Below are 27,691 nucleotides of genomic sequence, written 5' to 3'. Positions count from 1 at the left end.
GAACAAAGCAATACCAACAATCTAGGAACCTTCTGCAAAAACAACGTTTTTTTTTATGTAACTCGACGCGAAACTTTCTCCAGGTCTTCTGTAGATTCGTCGTCTTCTTTGTGAACAAAGCAATACCAACAATCTAGGAACTTTCTGCAAAAACAACGTTTTCTGTTATGTAACGCGACGAAAAACTTTCTCCAGGTCTTTTGTAGATTCGTTGTCTTCTTTGTGAACAAAGCAATACCAACAATCTAGGAACCTTCTGCAAAAACAACGTTTTCTTTTATGTAACTCGACGCGAAACTTTCTCCAGGTCTTCTGTAGATTCGTTGTCTTCTTTGTGAACAAAGCAATACCAACAATCTAGGAACCTTCTGCAAAAACAACGTTTTCTTTTATGTAACTCGACGCGAAACTTTCTCCAGGTCTTCTGTAGATTCGTTGTCTTCTTTGTGAACAAAGCAATACCAACAATCTAGGAACCTTCTGCAAAAACAACGTTTTTTTTTTATGTAACTCGACGCGAAACTTTCTCCAGGTCTTCTGTAGATTCGTCGTCTTCTTTGTGAACAAAGCAATACCAACAATCTAGGAACTTTCTGCAAAAACAACGTTTTCTGTTATGTAACGCGACGAAAAACTTTCTCCAGGTCTTCTGTAGATTCGTTGTCTTCTTTGTGAACAAAGCAATACCAACAATCTAGGAACCTTCTGCAAAAACAACGTTTTCTTTTATGTAACTCGACGCGAAACTTTCTCCAGGTCTTCTGTAGATTCGTTGTCTTCTTTGTGAACAAAGCAATACCAACAATCTAGGAACCTTCTGCAAAAACAACATTTTCTTTTATGTAACTCGACGCGAAACTTTCTCCAGGTCTTCTGTAGATTCGTTGTCTTCTTTGTGAACAAAGCAATACCAACAATCTAGGAGCCTTCTGCAAAAACAACGTTTTCTTTTATGTAACTCGACGCGAAACTTTCTCCAGGTCTTCTGTAGATTCGTTGTCTTCTTTGTGAACAAAGCAATACCAACAATCTAGGAGCCTTCTGCAAAAACAACGTTTTCTTTTATGTAACTCGATGCGAAACTCTCTCAAGGTCTTCTGTAGATTCGTTGTCATCTTTGTGAACAAAGCAATACCAACAATCGGGGAACCTTCTGCAAAAACAAAGTTTTCTTTTATGTAATGCGACGAAAAACTTTCTCCAGGTCTTCTGTAGATTTGTCGTCTTCTTTGTGAACAAAGCAATACCAACAATCTAGGAACTTTCTGCAAAAACAACGTTTTCTGTTATGTAACGCGACGAAAAACTTTCTCCAGGTCTTCTGTAGATTCGTTGTCTTCTTTGTGAACAAAGCAATACCAACAATCTAGGAACCTTCTGCAAAAACAACGTTTTCTTTTATGTAACTCGACGCGAAACTTTCTCCAGGTCTTCTGTAGATTCGTTGTCTTCTTTGTGAACAAAGCAATACCAACAATCTAGGAACCTTCTGCAAAAACAACGTTTTTTTTTATGTAACTCGACGCGAAACTTTCTCCAGGTCCTCTGTAGATTCGTCGTCTTCTTTGTGAACAAAGCAATACCAACAATCTAGGAACTTTCTGCAAAAACAACGTTTTCTGTTATGTAACGCGACGAAAAACTTTCTCCAGGTCTTCTGTAGATTCGTTGTCTTCTTTGTGAACAAAGCAATACCAACAATCTAGGAACCTTCTGCAAAAACAACGTTTTCTTTTATGTAACTCGACGCGAAACTTTCTCCAGGTCTTCTGTAGATTCGTTGTCTTCTTTGTGAACAAAGCAATACCAACAATCTAGGAGCCTTCTGCAAAAACAACGTTTTCTTTTATGTAACTCGACGCGAAACTTTCTCCAGGTCTTCTGTAGATTCGTTGTCTTCTTTGTGAACAAAGCAATACCAACAATCTAGGAACCTTCTGCAAAAACAACGTTTTCTTTTATGTAACTCGACGCGAAACTTTCTCCAGGTCCTCTATAGATTCGTCGTCTTCTTTGTGAACAAAGCAATACCAACAATCTAGGAACTTTCTGCAAAAACAACGTTTTCTGTTATGTAACGCGACGAAAAACTTTCTCCAGGTCTTCTGTAGATTCGTTGTCTTCTTTGTGAACAAAGCAATACCAACAATCTAGGAGCCTTATGCAAAAACAACGTTTTCTTTTATGTAACTCGACGCGAAACTTTCTCCAGGTCTTCTGTAGATTCGTTGTCTTCTTTGTGAACAAAGCAATACCAACAATCTAGGAGCCTTCTGCAAAAACAACGTTTTCTTTTATGTAACTCGACGCGAAACTTTCTCCAGGTCTTCTGTAGATTCGTTGTCTTCTTTGTGAACAAAGCAATACCAACAATCTAGGAACCTTCTGCAAAAACAACGTTTTCTTTTATGTAACTCGACGCGAAACTTTCTCCAGGTCTTCTGTAGATTCGTCGTCTTCTTTGTGAACAAAGCAATACCAACAATCTAGGAACTTTCTGCAAAAACAACGTTTTCTGTTATGTAACGCGACGAAAAACTTTCTCCAGGTCTTCTGTAGATTCGTTGTCTTCTTTGTGAACAAAGCAATACCAACAATCTAGGAACCTTCTGCAAAAACAACGTTTTCTTTTATGTAACGCGACGAAAAACTTTCTCCAGGTCTTCTGTAGATTCGTTGTCTTCTTTGTGAACAAAGCAATACCAACAATCTAGGAACTTTCTGCAAAAACAACGTTTTCTGTTATGTAACGCGACGAAAAACTTTCTCCAGGTCTTCTGTAGATTCGTCGTCTTCTTTGTGAACAAAGCAATACCAACAATCTAGGAACTTTCTGCAAAAACAACGTTTTCTGTTATGTAACGCGACGAAAAACTTTCTCCAGGTCTTCTGTAGATTCGTTGTCTTCTTTGTGAACAAAGCAATACCAACAATCTAGGAACCTTCTGCAAAAACAACGTTTTCTTTTATGTTACGCGACGCTTTTCTCTGAGTTCTTGTTGGACTTGTTGAACACCAGTGAGTGCGCGATTTCTCAGAGTCGCCCGAGTCGATTTTTTTGTACACGTGTGTTTATTTTCGTATAGTTTAGTCATCTTCTTTATTAATAAACAATGAAAAATGTATGTGTTAATCATTTCTTATCTTTTTTTCATATTTCTATAGAAAAATATTTAAAAGCAAAACGATTAAGGTGTTACAACGAACATACAACGAAAATGCGAAATTTGTTCTAACAGTCATTGTTAATTGCTTCTAATTGTGTTTATCGTGAAATAAGTTACAGCGTTGCCAAGTATTTTTATATAATTACGTCGTTTAATCCACGCATGTATCAAAAAAATTGGTGCCACGCTGTAAGGTTAGGTATTTCGAAAAGTCAACGGTCAAAAAGATTGACATTTCGAAGTGTCATTTCGTTTATGTCTCGATCATAATTTGTTCCCTAATTCTAGAAGAGTTTGTTTAAGGAAAAGAAAGCGGGATGGAATTTCCGTATAGAAAGAGGCGAATCTTTAGTACCTAGATACGTAGATCCGATAATGAGATATTGTAGATTACCTGGTAATCTCTATTATCTCTCTATAACAAAACCGGGTAGACGAATCCCACTCGAAACGGCAGTTAGTATGGAAAATTATGTAAGAACATTTCTATTATTAAAATACAAATAAATAACCAAAAAAAAACATGTAATACATTCCGCCCTTCTATAAATAGTTTCCAACATATGCTCAATATGATTCAAGTCCGGGTTACGTGCGGACCACTCTAAAACTTCCAATTCTGTATGAGCCCTTAAAGATGTTCTACCCCACAACATGCTAGACCCTTTTGTGAAAAAGCAATCTCGGATATTTTTGTTTAGGTTAAAAAAAGAGAGAATATCCGGACATAACTAGATCAGGGGAATAGGGTGGATATTACTAAGAGCTGACCACTTTTCGATGGTGGTTTTTAAAAATGCAGTATTTCTCTGGTTCTTAGTTCTAGCTACTCTAGTTTCGTAATTTCTCAAAATATATAGAGTATTTTATGCTAATTAGTTCTATTATCTTGTTGTGAAGATGTTTGTACTAAATTTTTTCAGGGTCAAGTTTTGATAACCGGCAATTGCCGTAACCTAACTAAACAAGGTTATTTTCAATTGCATTTGAACGAATTTAAGAAAGTGGAAACTATCACGTGTCTACACACTTTGGTAAGTCGTTTAAATCTGAAGGCGTCCATAAGCAACTGAATTTGTCCATTGAATAAGGTTCCCAACAAATTTCTACAACTTTCAGCTCTTCATCGGTTGTAGAATGTTTTTTTTAATCCGGTGATGAAATAGTATTCACTAGGGGCCAAGTCTGGGCTGTAAAGGGAAGCAGCATTTACACTCATGTCTACTGGAGGAACGTTTAGTGCACACCAAAAACTGATCAAAGAGCTTAATTCGTGCCTGACGTGAGAATCAACTGAAAGTTCTTTCTTTCACGACCACCAAGACATGAATGAACGCTGTAATAGGTGCGTCGGGGCGGGAAGTAGTAGGAAGGGAACCAAGCTACTCGTCTAACTCGCCAAAACCCGCGTAACAGCTTTCTTAGTGTCCTCGGCCCTTTGGGAACATTATTCAATAGACAACTCTCATAGTTTTTTATTACCATGTGAGGTTTGTTCAAAAAATACCGAAACTGGTGTAGACCAACACCAAATACTTTTGGAATAAACCCCGTATGCTTTTAATTTATCATTTTTTCTAAAAAGTTTCTTTTTATAGCCAATAGATGCATACAACCTGCACTGTCTTTGGGGGAAACACGAGAAGTTGTTAAACAATCTGACTATCAGATTCGAAATGGTACTTATAACTGATCTGTTCGCGTATTTCAAAGAACCTTGGGCGTACGCTTTGTACCATCAAGATTTCAATTGTCTTTTAGATGAACTCAATATGCTGATGACGTCTAGCGTGGTAAATGAAATAGTCGTCGAAATTTTTGAGCACCCTACATCAAAAACACCAAATCTATTGGTCCAAAATATGTTTCATGTATGTCATATGATACTGTCGAAACCCAAAATGTTTTTGAATACAATTATCTATTCAGGTGGGTCCAAATCACAACTAGGAGAAGGAAAAGCTTTCGGTAGTGACGCGCCGATAATGGAGAAGGCCCTAGCTATATTTTTTAAAGTAGAGGTCTGCGCAGGACACAAAATCAAACCAAAAGTATCTATATCTGCTCTCAACTCTTAGGTGGTATAAAACTTCGGATGCCGTCGACGCAAATGATCAAAATTGCGTGGTTTCTGGTGTTAATGGAAATAAAAGGGTAGACGGGTTAGCGACGACTCCTTTTATTCATTTTTAAGATCTCGTGATCTGTTAGTTTCACAGATTCTTCTGTATCAGTTCCTGGTAGGTGGACTGCCAACTGTCCAGCCATCTCTTAAGTGGTTCTCTTTTCCCTATTGGTTTCTCTTCAAGTACGATACGTGGCAGTCTTCTCTCTTCCATTCTTCTCACGTGGGAGTACCAGTCTCCTCCATCTTAAGATGTCTTGTTCCCTGATGTCAGTGTTCCTGATTCGATATACTTTTATTTTTCCCACTATATATTTCATTTTCATTTCGGCTACCCGAAGCATGCTTTTCGTTTTGTTTGTTTCCTCCGGTTTCTATTCCATATGTTGATTGGCCTAATACAAGTCTTGTAGATCCTAACCTGGTTATCCTTTCGCATGTAGTCGTTTGCCCGTATTGTCTGCCTTAAGCAGCCAGATCTGGCAGTCGCTTTGTTGATCTGGCTTCAGGATCTGGATCAGTTTACATCGTACGGGCTCTTTATCAGAGGTTATGCTTTTCGATTTTTCTCTGGATATAATCATTGGCTAATCTGGCAGAATTTGTGTAGTTGTCTCTGTAGGTCGTCCTGCGTTTCCGCGAAAATAGCTGCATCGTCGGCTGCTGATTCTTTTATTCTGCCCCATTCGGTATCCCATATTTAGTGATGATACTTCCTCTATAATTCTGTCCATTAAGAAACGGGCTGAGGCTGTCGCCCTGCCTGATGCCTCCTGGTGTTAGTATAACTATCTCCTTCCTTTAGTTTAATTTTGGTTGTGTTGTTCTTTCGATATTTATGATGCGGAGACGCGGACTCTATCAAATGCCTTGATCGAATCGATGAAGCAGACATACGCTGGTGTATTAAATTCGATTGATGTTTCTTTTAGTTGTTTAATAACGATTGATTTCATGAATACAAAATAGGAAAATTCAATGGGCGTAAGTTCTGGAGACAGCTTTTTGAACAGATGGATAATACAAGCATTCGACAGAGAAAAAGATCATCTAAGTCGAGTTGATTACTAAGCGTTGGTACAAGATAAATAGCAGTCGATCGGTATCGCTCAATATCCTGCATAACTTTTCGGGGTGCTCTAGAGGATATTCCGGGAAAGAAAGTAGGAGAATTTATTGAAAAAATATGAAATATTTTCCTCGATATGGGTTGTGTGATATTGAACAATTCCTAACCAGCGGATGATGTTAAAATAGGGCCAAACGCATCAATACAAATCTTGAGGATCCTCAGATCTGCCATCTATTATCTAAATAAACACTTTCAGCTGATGAACAATGTTATTATCTCAACAATTATCAATAAAGTTAGATTTAAAAACCAGTAGTAAAAAAAGGGTGCTCAAAACATTCGTCTAATATTGTAAATATAATCTAATAGGTACTGCGTTTCTCTATGATTTAGTATATTGAAATTTTTTGCAGGGTTCATCTGGTCACGCGACTTTGATAAACGATCTGATAAATCTGTATAAGGAGCACAAATGGAAAAAGGTATAAGAGCTTTGTCTTCGTAAAGTTGGCCCAATTATAAAAGCTCATGTTTTCCTAGTAACGTAAAAGAATTAAGAAATACTATAAATATCTGATAACATACTTAAAAACTAAAAAATTTTTGTGATAGGAAAGAAATATCTTCCCTTTTTGAAAATTCACGAAATCAAATTACGAGGAGCATCCAGAAAGTATAGTACTTCCGATATAAATTGCGTAAGACAGTTATAACAACTCACGCAATATACCAAATTAATAAATGAAAAATAACGTTTACTCCCCGTATAAAATTCGTTAGTCAGTCCACGCGGACTCATCATCTCCACTGTTTATCAATGAAAATATCGAATCGTAAACATAAACGCATTTCTATTGGTCGAAGCTGTCAGAAGGCGTATGTACGCAATGTATTCGAAATATTCCTGACAGATAGCCTGCGATAAGCATTGGCGTTCCCAGCACGAGGAAGTCGGGTACTACATCACTCAGCTCTTGACTGGACATGGGTGCTTCCGGGCATACCTACACAGATTCAAGAGAAGTGACTCCCCAAACTGTCATCATTGCGGCGATGCGACCGAGGATGCGGAGCACGTGTTCTTCAAGTGCCCCTCTTATGAAGAGACACGGGAGGAACTAGAGAGGAACCTGGACCACAGCATCAGTCCAGAAGATATAGTGGAACACATGCTGAAGAGCCTAGCAGCATGGAACAAGGTAGCGGAGTACGCGGAGACCATCATCAAGGACCTCCGCACCACGTACGAAGAGTAACAGTAACATCATATAAGAACGCCCCGGCGAAGTAGTATTTACGAAGAGTGCCGCCAGGGAACCACCGTTCCAGGAGCAGGGTCAGAGGTGTTAGGGAAGGTTTAGTGCGGTAAGAATCCCATATAACTCGCCTGGCTGGTAGAAGGTTCATCCAAGCGAGTACCTTTTGAAGGTTCCCCCTGCACCTCATTAATCTAAACACAAAAAAAGCAGTGGCGTTCCTGAATTTCTTTGAATAAATAGAAATATGACGGTCTTTAGACCATCGGCGAATGAAGACAATGAAATTGCAATTTCATAATAAAGATTCAGATATACAAACACAGGTTATTTTAAATATATTCGAATATTTAAAAAAGGGAAATAATCAGCAACCTGATAATGCAATCATAATAAAAATTGCTGAATCAACTAGAGTAAATAAATTTTCCATTTATCGAGTAATCACGAAAGGGATGGACAGAACCGAAAAACATATTAAGTAAAACTGAAAGCTACTCAAGATTGTATACATAGGACAATTTATAGTTTATATAAGTTTTTTCTTCTGATTTATTTGGAAAGAATTTGTTTTCCTTTATGGTTTTGGCTTCGAAATTTCGTTTTACAGAAAACAAAACGAACGTGGTACAAAACGGACCCAGTTCACGTCTGGTACCCTGTTTAAACCAAAGTCCCTTACAGACACGTACATTTTACTCGTCTATTTACGTTTTATCATTTAATACTCAGTTTAGTAGCAAGTAGAAGTACAATTAAATCCATCTGTCTAAATAACATCATCCGATTTATAATGATTCAATTGCCTTTTAACCAATATTCGTATAAGTTAATAGTTCGTAGGTGTGGGCGGTAGTCAAGCCTTCAAATAGGTCCCTCGTGCCCCACTTCACGTCACCAAAGTCCGATGTTCTTTAAGAAGCCGATCAGGCGCTTTGGCTGTTGTTAGACAGGTTATGGGGTTTGCCCAGGTGTTTAAGCTGCACCCGTGTGAGTGCAGGACACTTACAGATAACGTGGTCTGCAGTTTCGTCCTTCTCCGACACTCAGGATTATCCTTGATGCCCATGGTTTGAAGATGACGTTTTAGATGTCTGGTCATTAGTTGGATATAAATATTTTTAAAAGTATTTATGAAAATTATAAATTTATAAAATGAGGTATCTACGCCTATGGTAGATAAAACGAAATTGTCGGCAAGGGTTTTTATAATCTGCAATTGATATTGGAAGAACTATATACATGGACATATTTCCAGACGATTTTTTATGACAAATACAGATTTTAAAAACACCTCGGCAACGTTGGAATCTTCGTATTTACCGAAGGTAAATTCGAACGTCTGTTGTTATTATTTACGTAAAGCGAGATTAAGAAAACGAAAGTTCAGTTCACAAATTGTCATCAATTACTTCCAATTATAATAACGAAAAAAGCGGAAAAAAAATCTATTCATTAAATAATAAAAACTTTTTTTTTTATATTTTATATTGCACCAAAAGCTAGTAATTTAAACAATAAATTAATTATCCCTCTACATAAAATAGAGAATGTATTAAATACGAAAAATAATTTGGATTCTATTACTTATAATAATTAATGTTTATGACCTGTTACTGGTTTTGTTTCGCTTTAAAATTAATCAAAAAATTAATTATTTATACAGGTTTTTCATATACACTACGAATATCTCTAAATAAAAAAAGATAGAATTCAAACTTGAACATGTGTTGCATAATTGTATAAGGCGACGCTGTTTCTAATAGTATTGTTGAATTTTTACAAGGTTACCAGACTCGAAAATATACACTACCGGTCAAAAGTTTTTGTCCAACCTATAGTTTACGTGGTATACAACAAATATAAACAATAAGAACGATTTTGATATTTGTATTTTTTTAAACAACATGTATATGTTGATAAGAAGTCGTGTGGGCCCAGAACCCATCCATGATGAAACTGCAGACCACGTTATCTCTCACGAGCACGATTCAAACCAGTGTTGGATTTAGCTAAAATCGAGCCGGGGCCCACTAAGAGAACGAAGTCAATTCGAAGTAAAAATAAATTCAAATCTTATTTCTCAATCAAATTAATTTTAAATGTAGTGGAAACTCGACTTAATGGATTCGGATAATCGAAAGTCTGGATAATCGAATGTAAGAAGAAAAACGGATTTTGTGAAATAAAATAAGTTTAAGAATAATAATATTCATCAATAAATAATATTATTAAGCAAAAATAATCATGAGATGGTCCTACATCATTTTCCACGTCTAGATTTTTTTCTGTTTCATCTTTCCTGCTGTTCGTTTATCTGTAATATGTTTCCGTCATCCGACATAATCTGAAAGCCTTGATCATTACTGTCACAAGTGACCCACTATCTTATATTTTGTAACTTGGCTCAATATTACTCAATTATTTAATTGGTCGCAGTTGATAGTCCGGATAATCGTGAATCCGTATAACTGTGAACCGGATAATCGCGAGTCCGTATAACCGCGGGCCGGATAATCGCGAATCCGTATAACCGCGGGCCGGATAATCGCAAATCCGTATAACCGCGGGCCGGATAATCGCGAATCCGTATAACCACGGGCCGGATAATCGCGAATCCGTATAACCGCGGGCCGGATAATCGCGAATCCGTATAACCGCGGGCCGGATAATCGCGAATCCGTATAACCGCGGGCCGGATAATCGCGAATCCGTATAACCGCGGGCCGGATAATCGCGAATCCGTATAACCGCGGGCCGGATAATCGTGAATCCGTATAACCGCGGGCCGGATAATCGCGAATCCGTATAACTGCGGGCCGGATAATCGCGAATCCGTATAACTGCGGGCCGGATAATCGCGAATACGTATAACTGTGGGCCGGATAATCGCGAATCGTCCCTTATAACACAGTTATGTTAACAATTAGACGCCGCTGAAGGCGGCAAAATCCTTTGTTATTTTTCACTTTAACAGTATTTGTTGCTTTATGAAGTAAGAAGGCAACGCAAAAAAGAGCTTCAAATATCTACGAAGTGCTCCTTCATCATATGCACTTTGTTGATCTGCTATAATCGTTTTCGATAACTTATTAATTATAATATCTTTTTACAGTTACCTACCGAATCGAAAATAATATTAGAAGAAAAATTCAAGTCTTTAGCGTATCCGAAAATGATCGAACAAAAAGTATTGAATTTCCTCAAAAGTCATTTGGATTTGCTACCGATGTACGCCCATCCTTTGATTATAAAAGATCTACTGAAGAATTTCTCCAACAGCCCTCTATTTACATGATCTTTTTATTATTAAAATCATATTTTCATATCATAAACTTGTTTTAATTGAGTTTTTGTTTATAATTTTTCTAAATCTCTCATAAAAATCCGATCACAATATAATAATTTCACAAAATTATTACGAACAAGCTCGCGAAATGGATACTTAGGTCGGCCCTGTCCAGATACAATGGAATTTTAACAAGCGGCGTCTTTCACATTTTTGTTCGTTTGTTTGTATGTAATTTTTTTAGTTCAGGCGGTTTATTTACAGTATTTCTTCCAAATAATTTCTAGAAAAGTCTTTTTATTTATTTCGTTTTGTTCTAGAACTGTAAGGAATTTTATTTAGGTATATAAATGATTTATGTAAACGCAGTAGCCGCAAAAATTATTTAAATGATATTTATAAGTAAATTATTGCAGGTTGAGTGTTTTGTATAGTATAGTAACGAGAAACGTTACTGGAGTGACCAGGCAGCTTGGGATTGATTTGATTTTGACGTATTCTAAATGAATATATGAATTTATAATTTTGCACACATCAAAAATCAATGATAATTCAGTAATTTATTAACTTTCTTCCATTTCCTCAACAGGGTTCTTAAATAAATACTAATACTAATACAATACTACTGCGTATGGGGTGCTAATTGCCTGGAAGTATACTTGGTCGCCCTCAACTTAACCCAACGAGGCTCTCGAGGATTGGAGCCTCCTCCGGGCGTTATTAGTTTCAAAGCAACGCTCCTACTTTACATTCTAGAGAAGGTTTTTTTTAGTTTAAAGCAGCCGTGGCAGCTAGGAGAATATATGAAATTGAAGGAGAAGACGCATTTATTGAGCGAAAGGAACGTCGTATTGTTAGTTTAATAGTTTTAATAGTGAAAATTTGACGCTCGAAGATACTGCGCTCCAAAGTCATGCGTAGGATATTGATATTACAAGGAAGGCAGTAGAAAACCAACTGCCTAGCGATTATCGGACTTTAGACTTCATTCGCTTCCTCTACGGATGTTTATATGCAGTTTCAAGGACAGCGCGTGTCTACGCTAGCGAGAGAGAAGAAGACAGTATCGCCATCTCTTAGCAGCAAGCGGAAATATCCTATTATTCCACGCGCTTCGATCTAGACTAGAACCTTCCTTAACCATATAAAACGGCGCGACGTGAGGCAGTTGAGTCGAGTAATCGAACTGCGAATAGTGATTGTGAAGGTGTTCATACAGATCATTTTTTTTTATAAATATATATCCATGATTCATAGCCTGTCACGATCTTATAGACGTTTTTTGAAGTACCGCGAGTGAATTTTTTCAGCATTCTTCGTACTAATCGATACGAGCTTTTTTGTGAGCGATTGTCAAATTTTACGGTATCCAACGCGAACAAATATTTTTGACAGCCAAATGTTCATGCAATATTGAATGTATACGAGAGGATCTAATGCCTAAGTATGCCTCAATCTCATGGTATGTCACACACATCGATGTTTTTTGACAGCAGATTTTGGACGACCTTCTTGTAGCGAAGTGCGACCACAATTGAATTCGAAAAACCAACGAAGCAGTGTAGCTTCAAATTATGCTTCATCACCAAAAATTGATCAGCATACAGCTGTTGGTTTAACCATAGAAAATCATCGTACGAAACTTCATGTTTCAAGTATATGTAAACAACTCAAATAGCTCTCGTATGACAACACGTTCTGTCAACATTCAAAATGTTAAACTATACTATGACAATGTCAGATTTGACATATTCACGTCAGTTTTGACATATGAAAAAACTGAAATAGCTACCTTCGTATTAAGGCATTCTTTTTGTATAATTATTTAATAAACAAAGTGAAACGTGGAAAACGACATAATTTATGGGACACCCTCAATGGTTTGATGGCCTAGAAGCTTTAGTGAGACTTTGGGAAAAGTGTGTGGAAATAAAAGGAGAATATATTAAAAAATTATCAGTTTTTTTATTTATGACATTTCAATCTGTTTGGCTTAAAACTAATGGACCCCGCTACGTGTTAGCGTTATAAAAATAATTATTTGAACTGTGTGGCCAAAATTGTGTAGGTCAGTATATTTAATTAAACTTTCTTAGCAGATCGTACATAAAGAATAATTAATAAGAATGAAATGACATTTTTTATACTATAAATTAGTGATGGTGTTTTTCGTGACCAATTTTGAAATAGCAAATCAACAATTTAAAGTCCAAAAATCATCTAAATATAATCGTCATTTTGTTTATAATCGATTTAATTTACAATTTTAATAAACAAATATTTATATGTCTGCAATATTATTTATCACGTTTGTTAAAAATTCAACCTCATCTATGCGTAAATAATTTGAAATTTGGCAAAATAAAAACAATGAATTACCTTTTCCGCGCAATTCCTCTTCCTTATTTCCGATACTATCCAAGGCAGCATAGGGCTAGAAAACCGTCTATCCATAGCGGTAAAGCCTTGATAAGTTACCGGAATTAATTTCATTTTGAAAAAAATTTATCGCGAAAAATAGATTAACGAATTATTTTTTACGTAAAACTCACTAAACGCATGTTAAATTTATGTCATCAAGTTTATAAACACACACAAACATACAATCACTTGGAGGTTACCTATTTGTGTATTTACTGCGCATACATTAGAGACACTTTATTGATCTACTGGGAAAATCGCGTTCACAACCCAACGACTGTATACAAAATAAAATGTTTTATTTTTTATAAAAAAAAATGAATTGTTACCGAGATAAGTGCTTAATAGCGAGAAGCAAGGTTAAATAATTAATTCTTTCAACTAGGTTGTGGTTTTTTTGCCGGTACCAAAACCACTATCATTTAGATAAGATATTTTGTAATAATACTAATTTTGTAGTTGCGTGTTTTCTTTAAAACTACGCAAGTACAATAGACAAAAGTTGTCGTTCAGGTACGATCACTTAAAATGAGTCATTAAGAGAATGGTCAAGTATCAGCAACTAATAAAATATCGATAAATTATACATTCTTATGCATAATTAAAATATTTCATTCGAAAAATATTATGTAAACATTTACACAGAGGTGTAATCAAATATTTCATTTATTTTAACCAATAAATTCCGGTAATTATTGAAAAGAAAACGAATTTCACTGATTACTCTAGATTTTGGTAATTATTTAGAATTGGGCTCCAGGCAAAAACCATTTTTCACGCTCTCGTTCCTCAGGGTACAAATACAAACCTAACCTAACCAATTCTAAATAATTACCATCTTGGTTAGGTTAGGTTAGGTTTAATTGATTTATCAAATGTAAGTTGTACCTTGTAATGTCTAAAATAATGGAAATAATATGTCTACCCCGCCTTAAATTTACTATTTGTACCCTCAGAAACAAACCTGAAATGCTTGAAACATTTTTTGGAAAGATTTTTGCCTGGAGCCCCAATTCTAAGCAATTACCTAGATTTTTTAAGGGATCCTTTCGGATTTTCAGCCTTTCCGCACCTAAACCTAGAAGATAGATAGATAATAGACTCCTCCCAAAAGGGGTAATTGTTTTTTTATCCCACTTCCCAAGGTGTTATTAAAACTCCTTCAGCCTGTTCTGTTATTTTAACACGTTGACCTTTTCCGCGGCCCAAAGGACCATATTTAAATGTGTTTCACAGTTTGGTTGAACCTTCCTGCGTCCTTGAAACATTAAATTAGACTTGGTCTTTTTGTTTTTTTATCTATTATACCCTAAAAAACCTCTTCTTCTTATTTAGTGACTTGAACCTTTTTTCTTTACTAGGCAATGGGTTTTTTTGGTTTTGGCGTCTCTTAATCAGCAACAGTCGTAGTTTCTTTCATCAGTAACTTCTTTTCTACACTGATTGGAGAATCAGTAATTGCTATATTCTTTTTTCTACTTCTTTCATTATCATCAAAAAACAGCTCAATAGCAATGCCCCTTCAACGTCCTTCTGAAAAAAATTTTGTAGCTTGCTATTGAATCAGACAGATCTATAGAAGATTTGCCTTTGTTATAGTCGACCACGGCTTTAGGCTTTACAACCATGCCTGATAGTCTATCCAATGCTTATTGTCTCATCAAAATATTTTGTAGAAAGCATCATTATCCTTCAATTTTAATATTATTAAAATCGTTTTCTTTGCTAACAGTTTCCTTTATTCGGCTTCTTTTGTACACTCCAAACTTGTGTAACACACACAAAAAACATCATTATTCAAACTTTTTATTCGAAATAAATCTTTTTATTATATTTTCTTGGATCCACACCCTATATGGAGTGTAAAAATTTTGGACACTGAGGAAAGTTCATCAGTTTTAGTTGGGGCTCAACGTGTTAAGAGTTTATTTGCACTCCCACGCTTACTTGGACTTCAGAATCGCTAGCAACTTTTCCTAGTAGTATGGAGAGCTTGCATTTTGGTCCAAAAATGCCTAACCCAGCTCCTTCGGTTAGCTTCGAGTCATATATATATATATATATATATATATATATACGAGGAAGATACATTTCAAGATCTTTTTTGAACTACGACGGCGGTTATTGATTACCTCTTCTAGTAGTAAACATTTTGGACCCTGAGGAAAGTTCATCAGTTGGGTCTCAACGAATTAAGAGTTTATTTGCACCCCCACGCTTACTTGGACTTCAGGATCGCTAGCAACTTTTCCTAATAGTATGGATCCACAACCAAAAAGCACTTTAGGAGAGATATAACAGCTAGCAAACGTTTCTCTTTGCAGTTACCAGCCACCCACACGTCCATATGGACCTTTAAGGCTAACTCTAGGTTCATCGGAGAACAAAACCCATATCCAATCATTGATGGTCCAATTCTAATGTAAACTTGTAGAATTAAATCTCTGAACTTTGTGTTCTATGGTAAGCAAGGGTTTTTTGGTTGGTATTCTGTTGCTTTAACCCTACTTCATGTAAACGTCTCCATTTTTTAACTTGTTTCTGAGAGCGCGTTGTCTCAAAAAACGATCATCAATTTGATTAGTGCAACGTTTTCGTCCTTGTCCTATTGAATATCCTTCATTCGGGAGAATCGCTATTCGTACTGCCTCTTTCAAATGAATTTCCAAACGCGCGTTAATAAAAACAATTGCAATCAACAGTTTGCTTCCAACAACACAGTTTTAGTTTGAAACGAGGTTTAATACGATTTTCTGTCAAAACAAGATTATGTGATACCATAGTTGATTTAAATAACAACTGTCACTGTCAAAACAAGATTATGTGATACGATAGTTGATTTAAATAGCAACTGTCACTGTCAAAACAAGATTATGTGATACGATAGTTGATTTAAATAACAACTGTCACTGTCAAAACAAGATTGTGTGATACGATAGTTGATTTAAATAGCAACTGTCACTGCCAAAACAAGATTATGTGATACTATAGTTGATTTAAATAGCAACTGTCACTGACAAAATAAAATTATGTGATACGATAGTTGATTTAAATAACAACTGTCACTGTCAAAACAAGATTATGTGATACTATAGTTGATTTAAATAGCAACTGTCACTGACAAAATAAGATTATGTGATACGATAGTTGATTTAAATAGCAACTGTCACTGACAGACAAAACAAGATTATATGATACGATAGTTGATTTAAATAGCAACTATCACTGTCAAACAAGTTTCATGGCCTACAGTTATCAATAAAAAATAATGGAATATCGAGAAAAATATGATTGGTGCGTTAATTTTGTTTATAAGTGACTTCTCTTGTACGTAATAAGTAGTTATAAAACTATCTTTTGGTATTTTATTACTATAAAAATTTATGGCATGGAGAATTTTATTTTGCCATTAGTTATCGATTAAAAATGGATATTCACTAATTGTAAATTGTTATAAAATTAAATATCATGGTGGTAAAAAAAGTCGTTAAAAATAATTAACACGGTTTTATCAGTTTCACCTGTAGTTTTTGACCTCGATTTTACACTACTTTGAGTGATTAGACGATCATGTGATGTAGATAACATTAATGAATGCGTAAGAAATAATGGAACTAGCATATAAGTCAAATAACAGACCATAGACTTGTGACAATATCAATGCGAATCTCTCGCACTATTCAGGCGTCAGTCGGCGTTGTGCTACAGCCACGTAAACATTATTGATGCGCCCGCCAAATGTAATTCATTTTCGACAAACTGAAGACTGTAGGGGCGCAGAAATTCATCAGAGAATGAACCGTGTGTATGGGGAAAACTAATAAGTAATTGTGTAAGTGTTGTGCGTGCATGATGTCGAAAGTTTAAAGGACGCAAATTTGTCGTTTCAGATAACCCGATTCAATGAATTGACAGGAAGGATTGCAGAAAGCCGCAGATTCACGGAATTATCAGAAGTTTCAAGGTCTGTTTTGTACTTCAAATCAGTTAACAATTCACCGCACAAGAACTAGAATATCTACCATCCCCCAACTCATCCGAAGCTGTTCGTTCTTCACCTTACCTCCAAAGGTTCAAATGAAGCCTCCATTCCTCTGCTTTTCTCCAGGGTATTATCATGCATTACACTCTTTTTTTTTTCTATTAGGAGGTTTTTGTTGGTTAAGTAATCGTTGCTAGTAGAAGAAGCGAATGTTTCTACGAGAGATTCTTCCAGAATTCACAAATTCTCGTAGATTATCCCTTCTATCCTTGTACTTTTCTTATGCTTAACGCTGGTCAAGATCCATATATTTGCTCGGCCTTAAGTCCCGGATATAGTTCGTAAGATCCATCAACTGTAAATTGTGTTGATTGAAATGTTTTTCTACAATTTATCCTTTCTACTTTAGTACAACTTTATAATCTACTAGATCCTGATGTACCATTGCTGCTTCAAGCTATTTCTTAAGCTCGCGATGATCCTTCAGAGTTTTTTCTCTCACCATAGACGCATACATGCTAGAGTGGAGATTAATCTTTAGTTCAATTTTGTACTATCTTCAAATGACTCCTAATAGGCGAGGCATCTTCTTGGTGAGTTAAGTGCTAGCCATCCACACTACCGATTTCTGCTGAACTAGCTTCCGATAAATGGACACTAAACAGAACGACAGAAAAGCGAAAGAATGTGAACGCACCATCCACACTCTCGTATACGTTCCTTGGTGTAATCTCGTAGAGAGTGTGGATCGGGCATATCAGTCAATCTCTTGCTTTGACTTTTCCACTAGGTACTCGACATTGTTCTTGTATGCCAACCCTTTACTTCCAGGCATTTGACGTCGATGATTCTGCTACATCCACTTGGTATCTTCCTGTTCTTTGAAGCTGTACATCAGCCGTAGATTAGGTCCTGCAGTTACAAGTACTGGTAGCTTCGTCTGCGCTGAGACTCTTCATGGTGGTATTCGTCTTGGTGAATCTCCCCGTGCGAATTCTCCATTTGGTATCTTTCTGTTCTTTTTGCAGAATCCTCGAGGATTCTAGACGATGAAGCTGAATTTCAGTTGTACATCAGTTGTCAATTAGATCCCGTAGTAACCATCGCCTGCGTTGAGACTCTTCAGGGCGGTGTTCGTATTGGTGAATTCCCCGTGCGAATCGACCATTTTGATTATTCTTGTTATTTTATGATTGCAAGCATTAATTTCGGGGTTGAAGGTGAAAACAAAACACAAAAATTATGTTTAATATATTTTATTACTCTGTACAAGAAAATAATATAAAAGTGGAGTTGAATTTCAAAACGCTCCCGCCCATTTTGATTGTTAGAATTTTTTATGTTCCAGCATGTTTGGGCATCGTTGGAGGTTACTAGTTTATCAATGATTGATTTAACAAATTTTACCTTCAGACGAACAATATTTTCGTTCTACGTTGATTAAATGAGTTGATTTACAAAAAGGTCTTAAAGGATGTGTGAACACACTACATATAATTTTGGAGCTGAACCGGTCAGAAATTAGATTCTAAAACAAGGTATTGTTGACGCACCATGGTATATAAGGAATTTTTGGAACTGTTGGTGATACTTATATTGAAAGCCCCGTTTATACCATGTCTGGCAATTATACACGATTTTTCGGTCAGTTCATATTTTAAATAAGTTAGGTGCTCATTAAACCGTACATTAACGGATCTCTTTGTTTGCCCAATATACTTCCCGTCACAATCACTACAGCCAATTTCATATATTCTCAATTCAACTGGATTGGGCGTATAATGCGAAGAAAACCAACTGGAAAGATCAAAAGATGGACCCTTTTGTGGCCAGGGTGGAGAGGCAGGCCAAGAAAAAACAAGAGAAACAAAATAAAGGACATAAGAGCATTTAATGTAGAGAATTGGAGGGCACAATGCCGGAACCAAAAGGAATGGAAAATAATAACAAAAGCAGCCTAGACAAACGATAAACTATAAAGAAAACCAGGAGTAACACACCTCAAAAAAGGATTTTTAAAGCGGTATAAGCGATAGCCATAATCCAAAGGATTAAAAGGCTTGATGATGATGATGATGAAGAACAACTTAAATATAGACAAAAGTCCAATTCCTTACAGTCCACTCTATAATTTAGTAATTAAAAAATGAATGTGAAGATTCCCGCCAAGGATGTTTTCACGCTTGAAATAATTTTCGCTTGAAAAGGTTTTATGGTGGGAAAATTTAATATAAAGCAGTTAAGTCAAGTTAATAGGATCTAGTTTAACATCAGTCTCTGAAGACGATAACTAGGTAATCGAATTACGTGCCCAAACAATGTAATTAGTGGTGTAGTGGTAGGGTAAAAAGGGTGTTCAACCCCATGGTATAGAATGGCTTCCGGAAGACGGGACAAGAGACATTTTTTGTCTTTCATAAGATAACAGAGACTAGAGACGTTTTGAAATATTATTTAATCATATTTTGAGGGTTTTAGGACGTTTTAAATGGAAACATATTTAGTCTAAAGGAGTTGTATGGAGGGACGTGTTTGAAACTCCTAAAAAATGCCATAAAATACAAAATGAAATGCAAAATTAATTGGAAACAAAAATATATTTACGAGACTTGTCCATAAAATAAGATTCCCAAGTGATTATTTACTTCAGGAAAGAGATGGTAATCACTATGATTACCATCTCTACATCTGGGCTGTGAGTGTGAAATAGTATTCCATCCAAATGGACAACAAAACAACAACCTTTTGCTATCCTAATTTCTTCGGCTTCGGCGAGTTGTGATTTTTCCACTAACAGGATTATTCTTATGTTTCCAGTGTGAGATAGCGAACCCAGATCTCTTCCTCAATGACAACAGAGTCGGTTTCGTAGACGTGAAGAAATTCGCGGGACGCTTCTACACGTTGCCGTCGTCATACGTCAATTTTTCAAAATGATGTGAATCCAGGATTTGCTGTTATCAGGAATCATCTCGCTGATGCCCCGAAACGATCTTTTAGCTTTGATTTTTCCACGTAATCACGGCCATCAAGACTATAAGGAACGTTGGAGACACTCGTCGGGGAGGTAACTGGTAGAAAAGGAGTTAAAATATACGCGAGTCTCATAAAATCCCGTCTAACATCGTTCCTAGCGTACGTATCTTCTTGAGAACCTTATTTTGTGGACGTACATACACAGCTGCTAAATTTATAGAAAATAAAATAAAGGAATCTTGTAACAAAATTAATTGGTTAATTCATAATAATATATAAAGATTAAAACATACCTGACAATTTAAAATGGTAAAAATTCCCGCTATAAAACACGCGGCGCCACTATAACTTGACATAATAAACGTCAATCACGGAACAAAAAGTTTATCCTTAGAGCAGCGCCATTATTATACTAATCGTAACTAAAATAGTGTAATTTAAGCGAACCTTAACCAAAGATATAAAAGTGTACGTCAAAGTGCGTTAAATAAGGGTGGCTACTACTACAACCACTGGTACTACGGCCCTCGAAGAGCCTTGGTCTCATCCACCACATTCATCCAGTGATCACGGTCCAACACTCGACGTTTCCACATTCTTACACCTAGTTCCTATTCGATATCACCCGGACATCGTTTGCGCGGTCGCTTGTATCGAAACGTTTTGCGCACTCTCCGCTTCTCACGCATACGCTCGTTAGAGCTACGACTGCGCTATATATTCGGCGTGAGATATTTCGCTCCCAGGTGTTCAATTCTGTTCAACACCCCCAAGTCTTGCAAGCGTACATGACAACCGGGTGGAGAATTGTGCGATAGATTCGCTTTTTGGATCAATAAACGTGACTTTGGTAGTCCTTGGAGACTGAAGTATCTCCATTTCCCGCTTTCACATCGGTCTTTTATTTCCATCGAGTTGCCATTATTACCGGCACCATATTAGCATCGGGGTGGATTTTAATGGAAGCACTATTGAGAAAGTGCGTCTCTTTTTATAATTTTTTAGGTTAGGTTATCTAAATTCGCTACATTTATACCATACATGTCTACACAAAAAACGAAACCGGAAGTCGAACAATTATTGACAATAGCGGAAGTACTAATTTCCGATAAATGGATTCTGAAATCTCGAAAACGCGAAATTAGAATGAATGTATTGTGATTCTAAACCGGGCAGATATACGGAATAATATGAAACAAATATAAATACAAATTACATAAGTTTTTTTCTATATTCAATAAGACAATACAATTTGTAATATACCCTCGATTTTTGCAATTTAATACCATTAATAAATGAAATAGAAGCAATTATATCCTGGCATTTACACGAAATATATCCCATGATATATAAATAATTGACTATCGATATAAATGTCAAGTTATAACCTCTAAAATTTGACAGAAGCTTTATATATAATATTACAAAGACGTTTGATAAGTCACAATATATTCCGTGCGATGGAGCCACTAGAATTGTTTGACATATGTCAACTATTACCTATCAAACGTCAACTGACTAATATCTATTTAAGAGTAAGAAATGTATAAATGAAACTGGAAACTTAACAATCGATTCGGTAATATATTGTTCACGGTACTACTGCAATAATAATCATAATTAAACGCGTTTCGATAACCAAGTTGTCATCTTCAGAGACAGTTTTTGAAGATGATAACTCGGTTATCGAAACGCGCATTAGAACGTTGCAACCGAGTAAAAACAAGGTTAAAATTGATGTTCGGTATACTTTGTTACCACGTTTAGCTACTTGTGATTATAAGTGTTGCTATTGCGTGATCAACTTATCAAACGTCCCACAGCAACGGTTCACTCTTTCACCAGAAAATTCTACTAAAAACACAATATATATTGTGTAAGATATGTATTATAAGTAATTTTCAACTATTTTCTTACGAGTGAACTTTTTTAATTAATTTCTGATCTAAACTTTGACATAAGATTTATTGAGTTGGGGAAAATTCAGTCGGGACCATTATTCTACAATGCATCTCTCTAATTAAAGGAACTGTATAAGCTACGCATTCGTCCCATCCAGGAGACCTCCACGCACTTTCCCTGGTCTCTTTTCTACCGTTCAAACTATTATAACCTAAAAAAAAAACAAAATAGAATCCAAAAAATAAACAATTTTGTAACAAAGTTACTCATGCATTGCTAAATAAAAAGATTTTCTCCCCTTTGTTCCCTATTGATTAAAATACATTATTTGAGACAGCTAAGGGAGAGGTTAGTTTTTTATTTTTGTACCCTGGCACTCTTTTTTAAGAATCTGCAAATGCTCGTGTTTTTTTATTCCCTTCAACTGTTTAAGTAATGGTGTTCTTTTAGAGCTTTTTCTTCTTCATATTTATTGAGAGAGTGAAGATCAAAAACTTTATCTCCTAAACTCTTGAGGAAGATAATCTCAGTCACTATAATTGTTGATAATTTTTTTTCCTGTGGTAAGTACACATAATGATTTTCTTCCCTGATATCACTCTTATATACTTAATAATAAGTCTATTCTTATATATAATCATCAATATTTAAAAAAATAACTAATAACTAATTTTTTAGTAAAAATAGTTAAATGATAGTTTTTTTTATGTACTTACACCAAATATGATGTACATTGTACAATCGACCAATTTGTGAAAAGAATCCAGCAAAAGCTTCATCATTATTTTGCCTGTAATTGATAGCTCTAGCCCAGTTGTTGCCCCATTCGATCATTGTACCCGGTTTAAGCGCATAGCTACGAATTTCATAAATATTTTTCGGTTGTCTCAACAAAATTTGCGGCCAGTAACTAAACGCTAAAAGATACTGTAAATGACGAGATCTGACGATTTTCCCTTGTTCTTCGTTCAGTTGTTGAAAATCCTAATAATTTTGTTGATAATAAAGTGTAATTAATCTAATTATTGGTGACTTACCTTGCTGTTACCTACGACTTCGTTATAAGTATCGATCATTTGATAGCCTCCGGTGAACTTCCACAGATGTAAAGCTTGATCTTGATCACCCACATTGACGGTCCAAGAACCAACTAATTCGACCTCTTTCGATAGGGAATCTTTTGATTTTATAAAATCAACCGTGTTTTTACTTAAAAAAAAACACGCAAAATATATCGAGTCTTTAAAAAAAAAGAAATTGTTTTTACTTACACATTTTGTAAATAAGCAATTTTAGAATCAGGCCTATAGTTATGGGTTTGTAAAGAGTAAATAATTTCTTTATCGCTCAACATTCTACTATGGGATTCTTTGGTAGGTTCAATTTTTCGTACAAATATCTTAGATAACCACGCATCATTTTTGCTACCAGTTGTAGACAGTGACCTATGGAAAAAAATGAATTTTTTTTCGAAAATTACCTATTGTAGATAGGATGTTTTACCTATAACTTTGGCTTAATTTGTTGAGATATTTGAAGGTGTTGGCCATTTTTTTTTGTTAAAATACTTATTTTTACACTATCGGTGTCATTAAAAGGTTATCACTCTGTGCTTGATTTTATTATATTATCATGTGGGGGTATAGACCAACGACTACGTTTACACAAACCACTGATTCTCCTTTCAGTTATGCAACTGTGCATATAAGAAACTTAAATAAATTTTCCGTTTAAAAATCAATAGTTTCTTAATAAAAATTTAATATAAATAATTTTATTTGATGTTTACCGATATTAAATAATGAAAAATTAAATGTAGGTTTATAACGTCACAACCAACCATCATAATATCATTGTATAAAGAATATTCTTTATACAATGATAATATTGTCTTCGGAAACAAATACTTTCGTTTACATTACAATTATTATTAGTAGCGGTGTTTTATTTCAATTTTTTGAACCAAAAGTGTTCATTTCGATAGAAAAAGTGCCCAAAATGATTAATTCTCAATATACAAATGAAATAAAATATCGCCGACGTATCATGTTACTCGAAATTATTTATACAACACGAAGGATAGAAACTTTGTTAAAAATTTATCGTCAGAGAGACTAAAAAAATTGAAGCTATATAGTAAATGATCAACTATTCTTTTCTATTTACAAATTGGTTTTGGTGATGATATTATAGATTTTACTTTATACGTTTTAATATAACTTGTGTATACACGGTCTACAAAAATCGCAAATGTCAAATGTCTAATTTTTAGAGGTTAAAATTTTTGGGGTGGTTTAAAGAAAACAATAATAAATATCTCACCAATAATTGTTTTTTATTCTAACATAAAAAGTACACAACATGGGTAATTTCTCCATTATTTAATCAACATAATTTTATAATAATTAACGAAATTAACGATGCAATATAAATGTATATATTATTTATTGTTGTAGCTCAATCATCAGAAGTTATAAAACTCCAGCAACATTTATCTTTGCTGAAACAAGAATATTCGAAACTTCTAACTAAATACAGAGATATAGAATTTAAATACAACAATCTGGTAGCTTCAGATATTAAAAATACGGAAGATACATTTGCTTCGAGACTTTTGAAGATGATTAACAACCTCTACGATTCAGAAACGTATAGTGATATAAAAATCAAACTAAAAGATCGAGAAATCAACGGCCACAAACTAGTATTAACCGCTAGAAGTAGTATGTGGAACGAAAACGTTTTAATGAATAAAAAAGAATTAGATTGGACCGAAATTGATCCAGAAGTTGCCAATTCCATAGTTTTGTGGTTGTACACCAACAATTTAAATCTATCATCTTCAATTTTAACATTGAATCTAATCAAGAAAGCACACGAGTTTCAATTGAACAGCTTAGTCGAGCTATGTGAACAGTTTTTAATATCTGTGGTAAACATACGATCATGCGTTAAATTTTACTCGGTAGCCGAGGAAATAGATGCGATCAATTTAAGGGAATACTGCTCTGGTTTGATTTCAACTCATTGGGATGATCTCAATTCATCAGATTTCGATCATATGTCAGGACCTTTATTGTACAAGATGTTGAAAAGCAAAACACAATTACCCTTACATTCTGCTGTTAGATTGCAAAGGGAAGACGTAGTGTTTCTGTGTTTGGTGGAAAATTCGTCTAAGGTAAGAGTTTTTTCTACCTAAAAATATTTTTTTTACATTCAAATCGATTTTATTTACTTGAGGTATCCAAACATTTGATTTCTAATTATTATATTTCTTATATTATCTTCATTTCTAAAGGGTTTAACGTACCCCCAGATCTAGTATAAACGAAAAAACATTATTTTACGATAAGATTTTTAAATGTGTATATACGAGGGATGTTCCAAAACTTTTCGCCCCAAGTGGTAAATTTACATGTGGAGGGGAGAAAAAGCGTCAACATGCGCAAATGTACTACTGCCATAGGCAGCCATTTTGATCTTGGCTTCAGTGACAAATTTGTAGTAATCAAAACTTCTGAACTTGCATAAAAATTATGATACAGGTCTACTTACAGTGAAAGGACTCACTTTCAGGTTTAAACCTTTTAGTGTTTTTACACATTCTCTCTGAACAACTACATTCTTCACTAAATGATATTTATAAACTAAAACTGCGTACTATGTGACTAAAACTCAGAAAACACGAGCACATTGCTTCAGAAAACAATCTCTATACCGAATGCGCCGAATCAGCTGTAACAATAAACACAACAGCGTTGCCAGTTGACGTATAATCACTATTTTAACCCAAAATTATAAACATTTAATAATGGTATTATTTATTTTAGTAATACTTTATCAACTCAACCCCTTTTTGGGACGAAATACATATATTAATATGATTTTTATATAAATCTGATCTTATTGACACGTTTGCGTTATAATTTCATAAAAAACACTTGACAACGTTGTGACTCATGCAAATATCAAAATGGAGGCGATGCGCACTCGTCTAAGGTTATTCTCCCCTCCATATATCCGGTACAAACATTGATTTTTAACGTTTTAGCGGGAATTTTGAAAATTATTATTTGTCTCAATTTTATTCAAATTTGTTTCAAGGATATATACAGGGTCGCATTTATTATTAAAAATAACATGTTTTCAATTTCTTTCATTATAAATTTATGAAAAAATATAAAAAAACAAACGTAAGAATATTCTCAATGTAAAACAAAGTGAAAAAACGATCTCTTTTTATTTTTTTTCGTTTTTCATTTCAAATAACTAATTATACACAACAAAAAAATCTACATAATACCATTACGAAATCGTCTACTGACGTTGACCGTGAAGCCGTTTCTTTTCGATTATTTGGTGGACGCGCAGGGTACAAATTTTCAACAACGGATCCTGCGGCAATCTCTTTAGTATTCAACTTATTTACAGTATATTATGGCCAGTTTTATAGAATCAATTTCTAAAAAGGCTTTTTCATGTATTGGTACATTCTAGAATGCGAATTATCGAGAAATCAGTTTTTGAATAAATAGACGCTTGTTTATCACATACAAAAATCGGTGAAAAATCTGACGTTATCCCGAACACATCGGGATAGACAAGTAAACAGTGTAATTAAATAAATTAGTAGTCTTAGCGCATAGTTTAGTGTTTAGTTTAGTGCATTTAGTGTTAGTGTACAAATAAATTGAATTAGTGAGTTGGAAATTTCAATTCACATTTCAAATCACAGATGCTCTTGAGACATAATTGCATCTCAATATATCTAAAACACTTTTTATGATGTCTTTCAACTTAACAAAACTTCTTTGTGGTTTTATATTCAATTGACACTCGAAATTCTTTCGAACCAACAACAAGAACAGTTTTCTTTTGTATAAGTATTAATACTATGACGAATACATCGCCATCTAATGTCGCCACCTATAACGTAATATACACGGCTGCACGCTATCTAACGGTGAAGAACCGACGCCCTCACTACCAGACGACTTCTGCTTCATAACTGATCCAGTTACGCGACTAGAACTCAACGAAATATTTTGATGCGATCGAATCATTGAACTTTGATTTCTTCTTCCGACCCATTCCTTTCTTTCCCTCTACTCTGCCCTGCAGTAGGTATTTGTCGTTGCGTTAGATGTGTCCTATTTCAGCAGTTTTCTTTTGTGACCAATGCGTCTTAGTACTTCGTCGCTGGTGATTATCATCAGTTCAGGGTATCTCCAGGATGCGTCTATAGAGTAATATCTCAAATACCTCAAGTTTTTTTGAAAATTTGAGCTTTTGAGGTCCAGGTTTCCTCTCCGTACAGCAGTTCTGACCACGCATGACATTCCACGAATCCTATTCTGAGGTGTAAGTTTAGTTTTCTGTTTAATAATTGTCAACAGCTTTCTTTCGTGACCAATGCGACTTAGTACTTCGTCGCTGGTGATTCTCACACTGTTCAGGGTATCTTCAGGATGCGTCTTTAGAGTAATATCTCAAATACC

At 35.2% G+C, this 27,691-nt stretch overlaps 3 protein-coding genes across 4 annotated transcripts in view; 1 reads left to right on the top strand and 2 right to left on the bottom strand.

Moving 5' to 3' along the window:
* The window catches only part of LOC130447310 (TBC1 domain family member 4), a 91,856-nt gene extending 78,182 nt beyond the window's left edge, over positions 1-13,674 (bottom strand). For both annotated transcript variants that reach the window (XM_056784059.1, XM_056784076.1), the window contains exon 1: positions 13,289-13,674. In XM_056784059.1, the coding sequence (XP_056640037.1) occupies positions 13,289-13,402 (114 nt within the window). In that variant the 5' untranslated portion in view covers positions 13,403-13,674. The remainder of the gene's footprint in view (positions 1-13,288) is intronic.
* Positions 13,675-21,494: 7,820 nt separating this feature from the next.
* Positions 21,495-23,848, bottom strand: LOC130447300 (protein NipSnap). The gene is made up of 5 exons (XM_056784046.1): positions 23,694-23,848; positions 23,462-23,635; positions 23,228-23,399; positions 22,907-23,174; positions 21,495-22,401 (listed from the first exon to the last, which is right to left on the bottom strand). Exons 1-5 carry the CDS (start codon positions 23,738-23,740, stop codon positions 22,253-22,255), a joined length of 810 nt encoding a protein of 269 aa, XP_056640024.1. The 5' UTR covers positions 23,741-23,848; the 3' UTR covers positions 21,495-22,252.
* Positions 23,849-24,436: 588 nt separating this feature from the next.
* LOC130447287 (rabankyrin-5) overlaps positions 24,437-27,691 on the top strand; it is a 35,987-nt gene continuing 32,732 nt past the window's right edge. The window contains exons 1-2 of the mRNA XM_056784020.1: positions 24,437-24,555; positions 24,647-25,371. Of these exons, the coding sequence (XP_056639998.1) occupies positions 24,552-24,555; positions 24,647-25,371 (729 nt within the window). The 5' untranslated portion in view covers positions 24,437-24,551. The remainder of the gene's footprint in view (positions 24,556-24,646; positions 25,372-27,691) is intronic.

Source organism: Diorhabda sublineata, chromosome 1 (genome assembly GCF_026230105.1).
Source record: "Diorhabda sublineata isolate icDioSubl1.1 chromosome 1, icDioSubl1.1, whole genome shotgun sequence".
NCBI lineage: Eukaryota > Metazoa > Arthropoda > Insecta > Coleoptera > Chrysomelidae > Diorhabda > Diorhabda sublineata.
The sequence above is the reverse complement of the archived record's forward strand: the minus strand, read 5'-3'. Positions and strand labels throughout refer to the sequence as shown.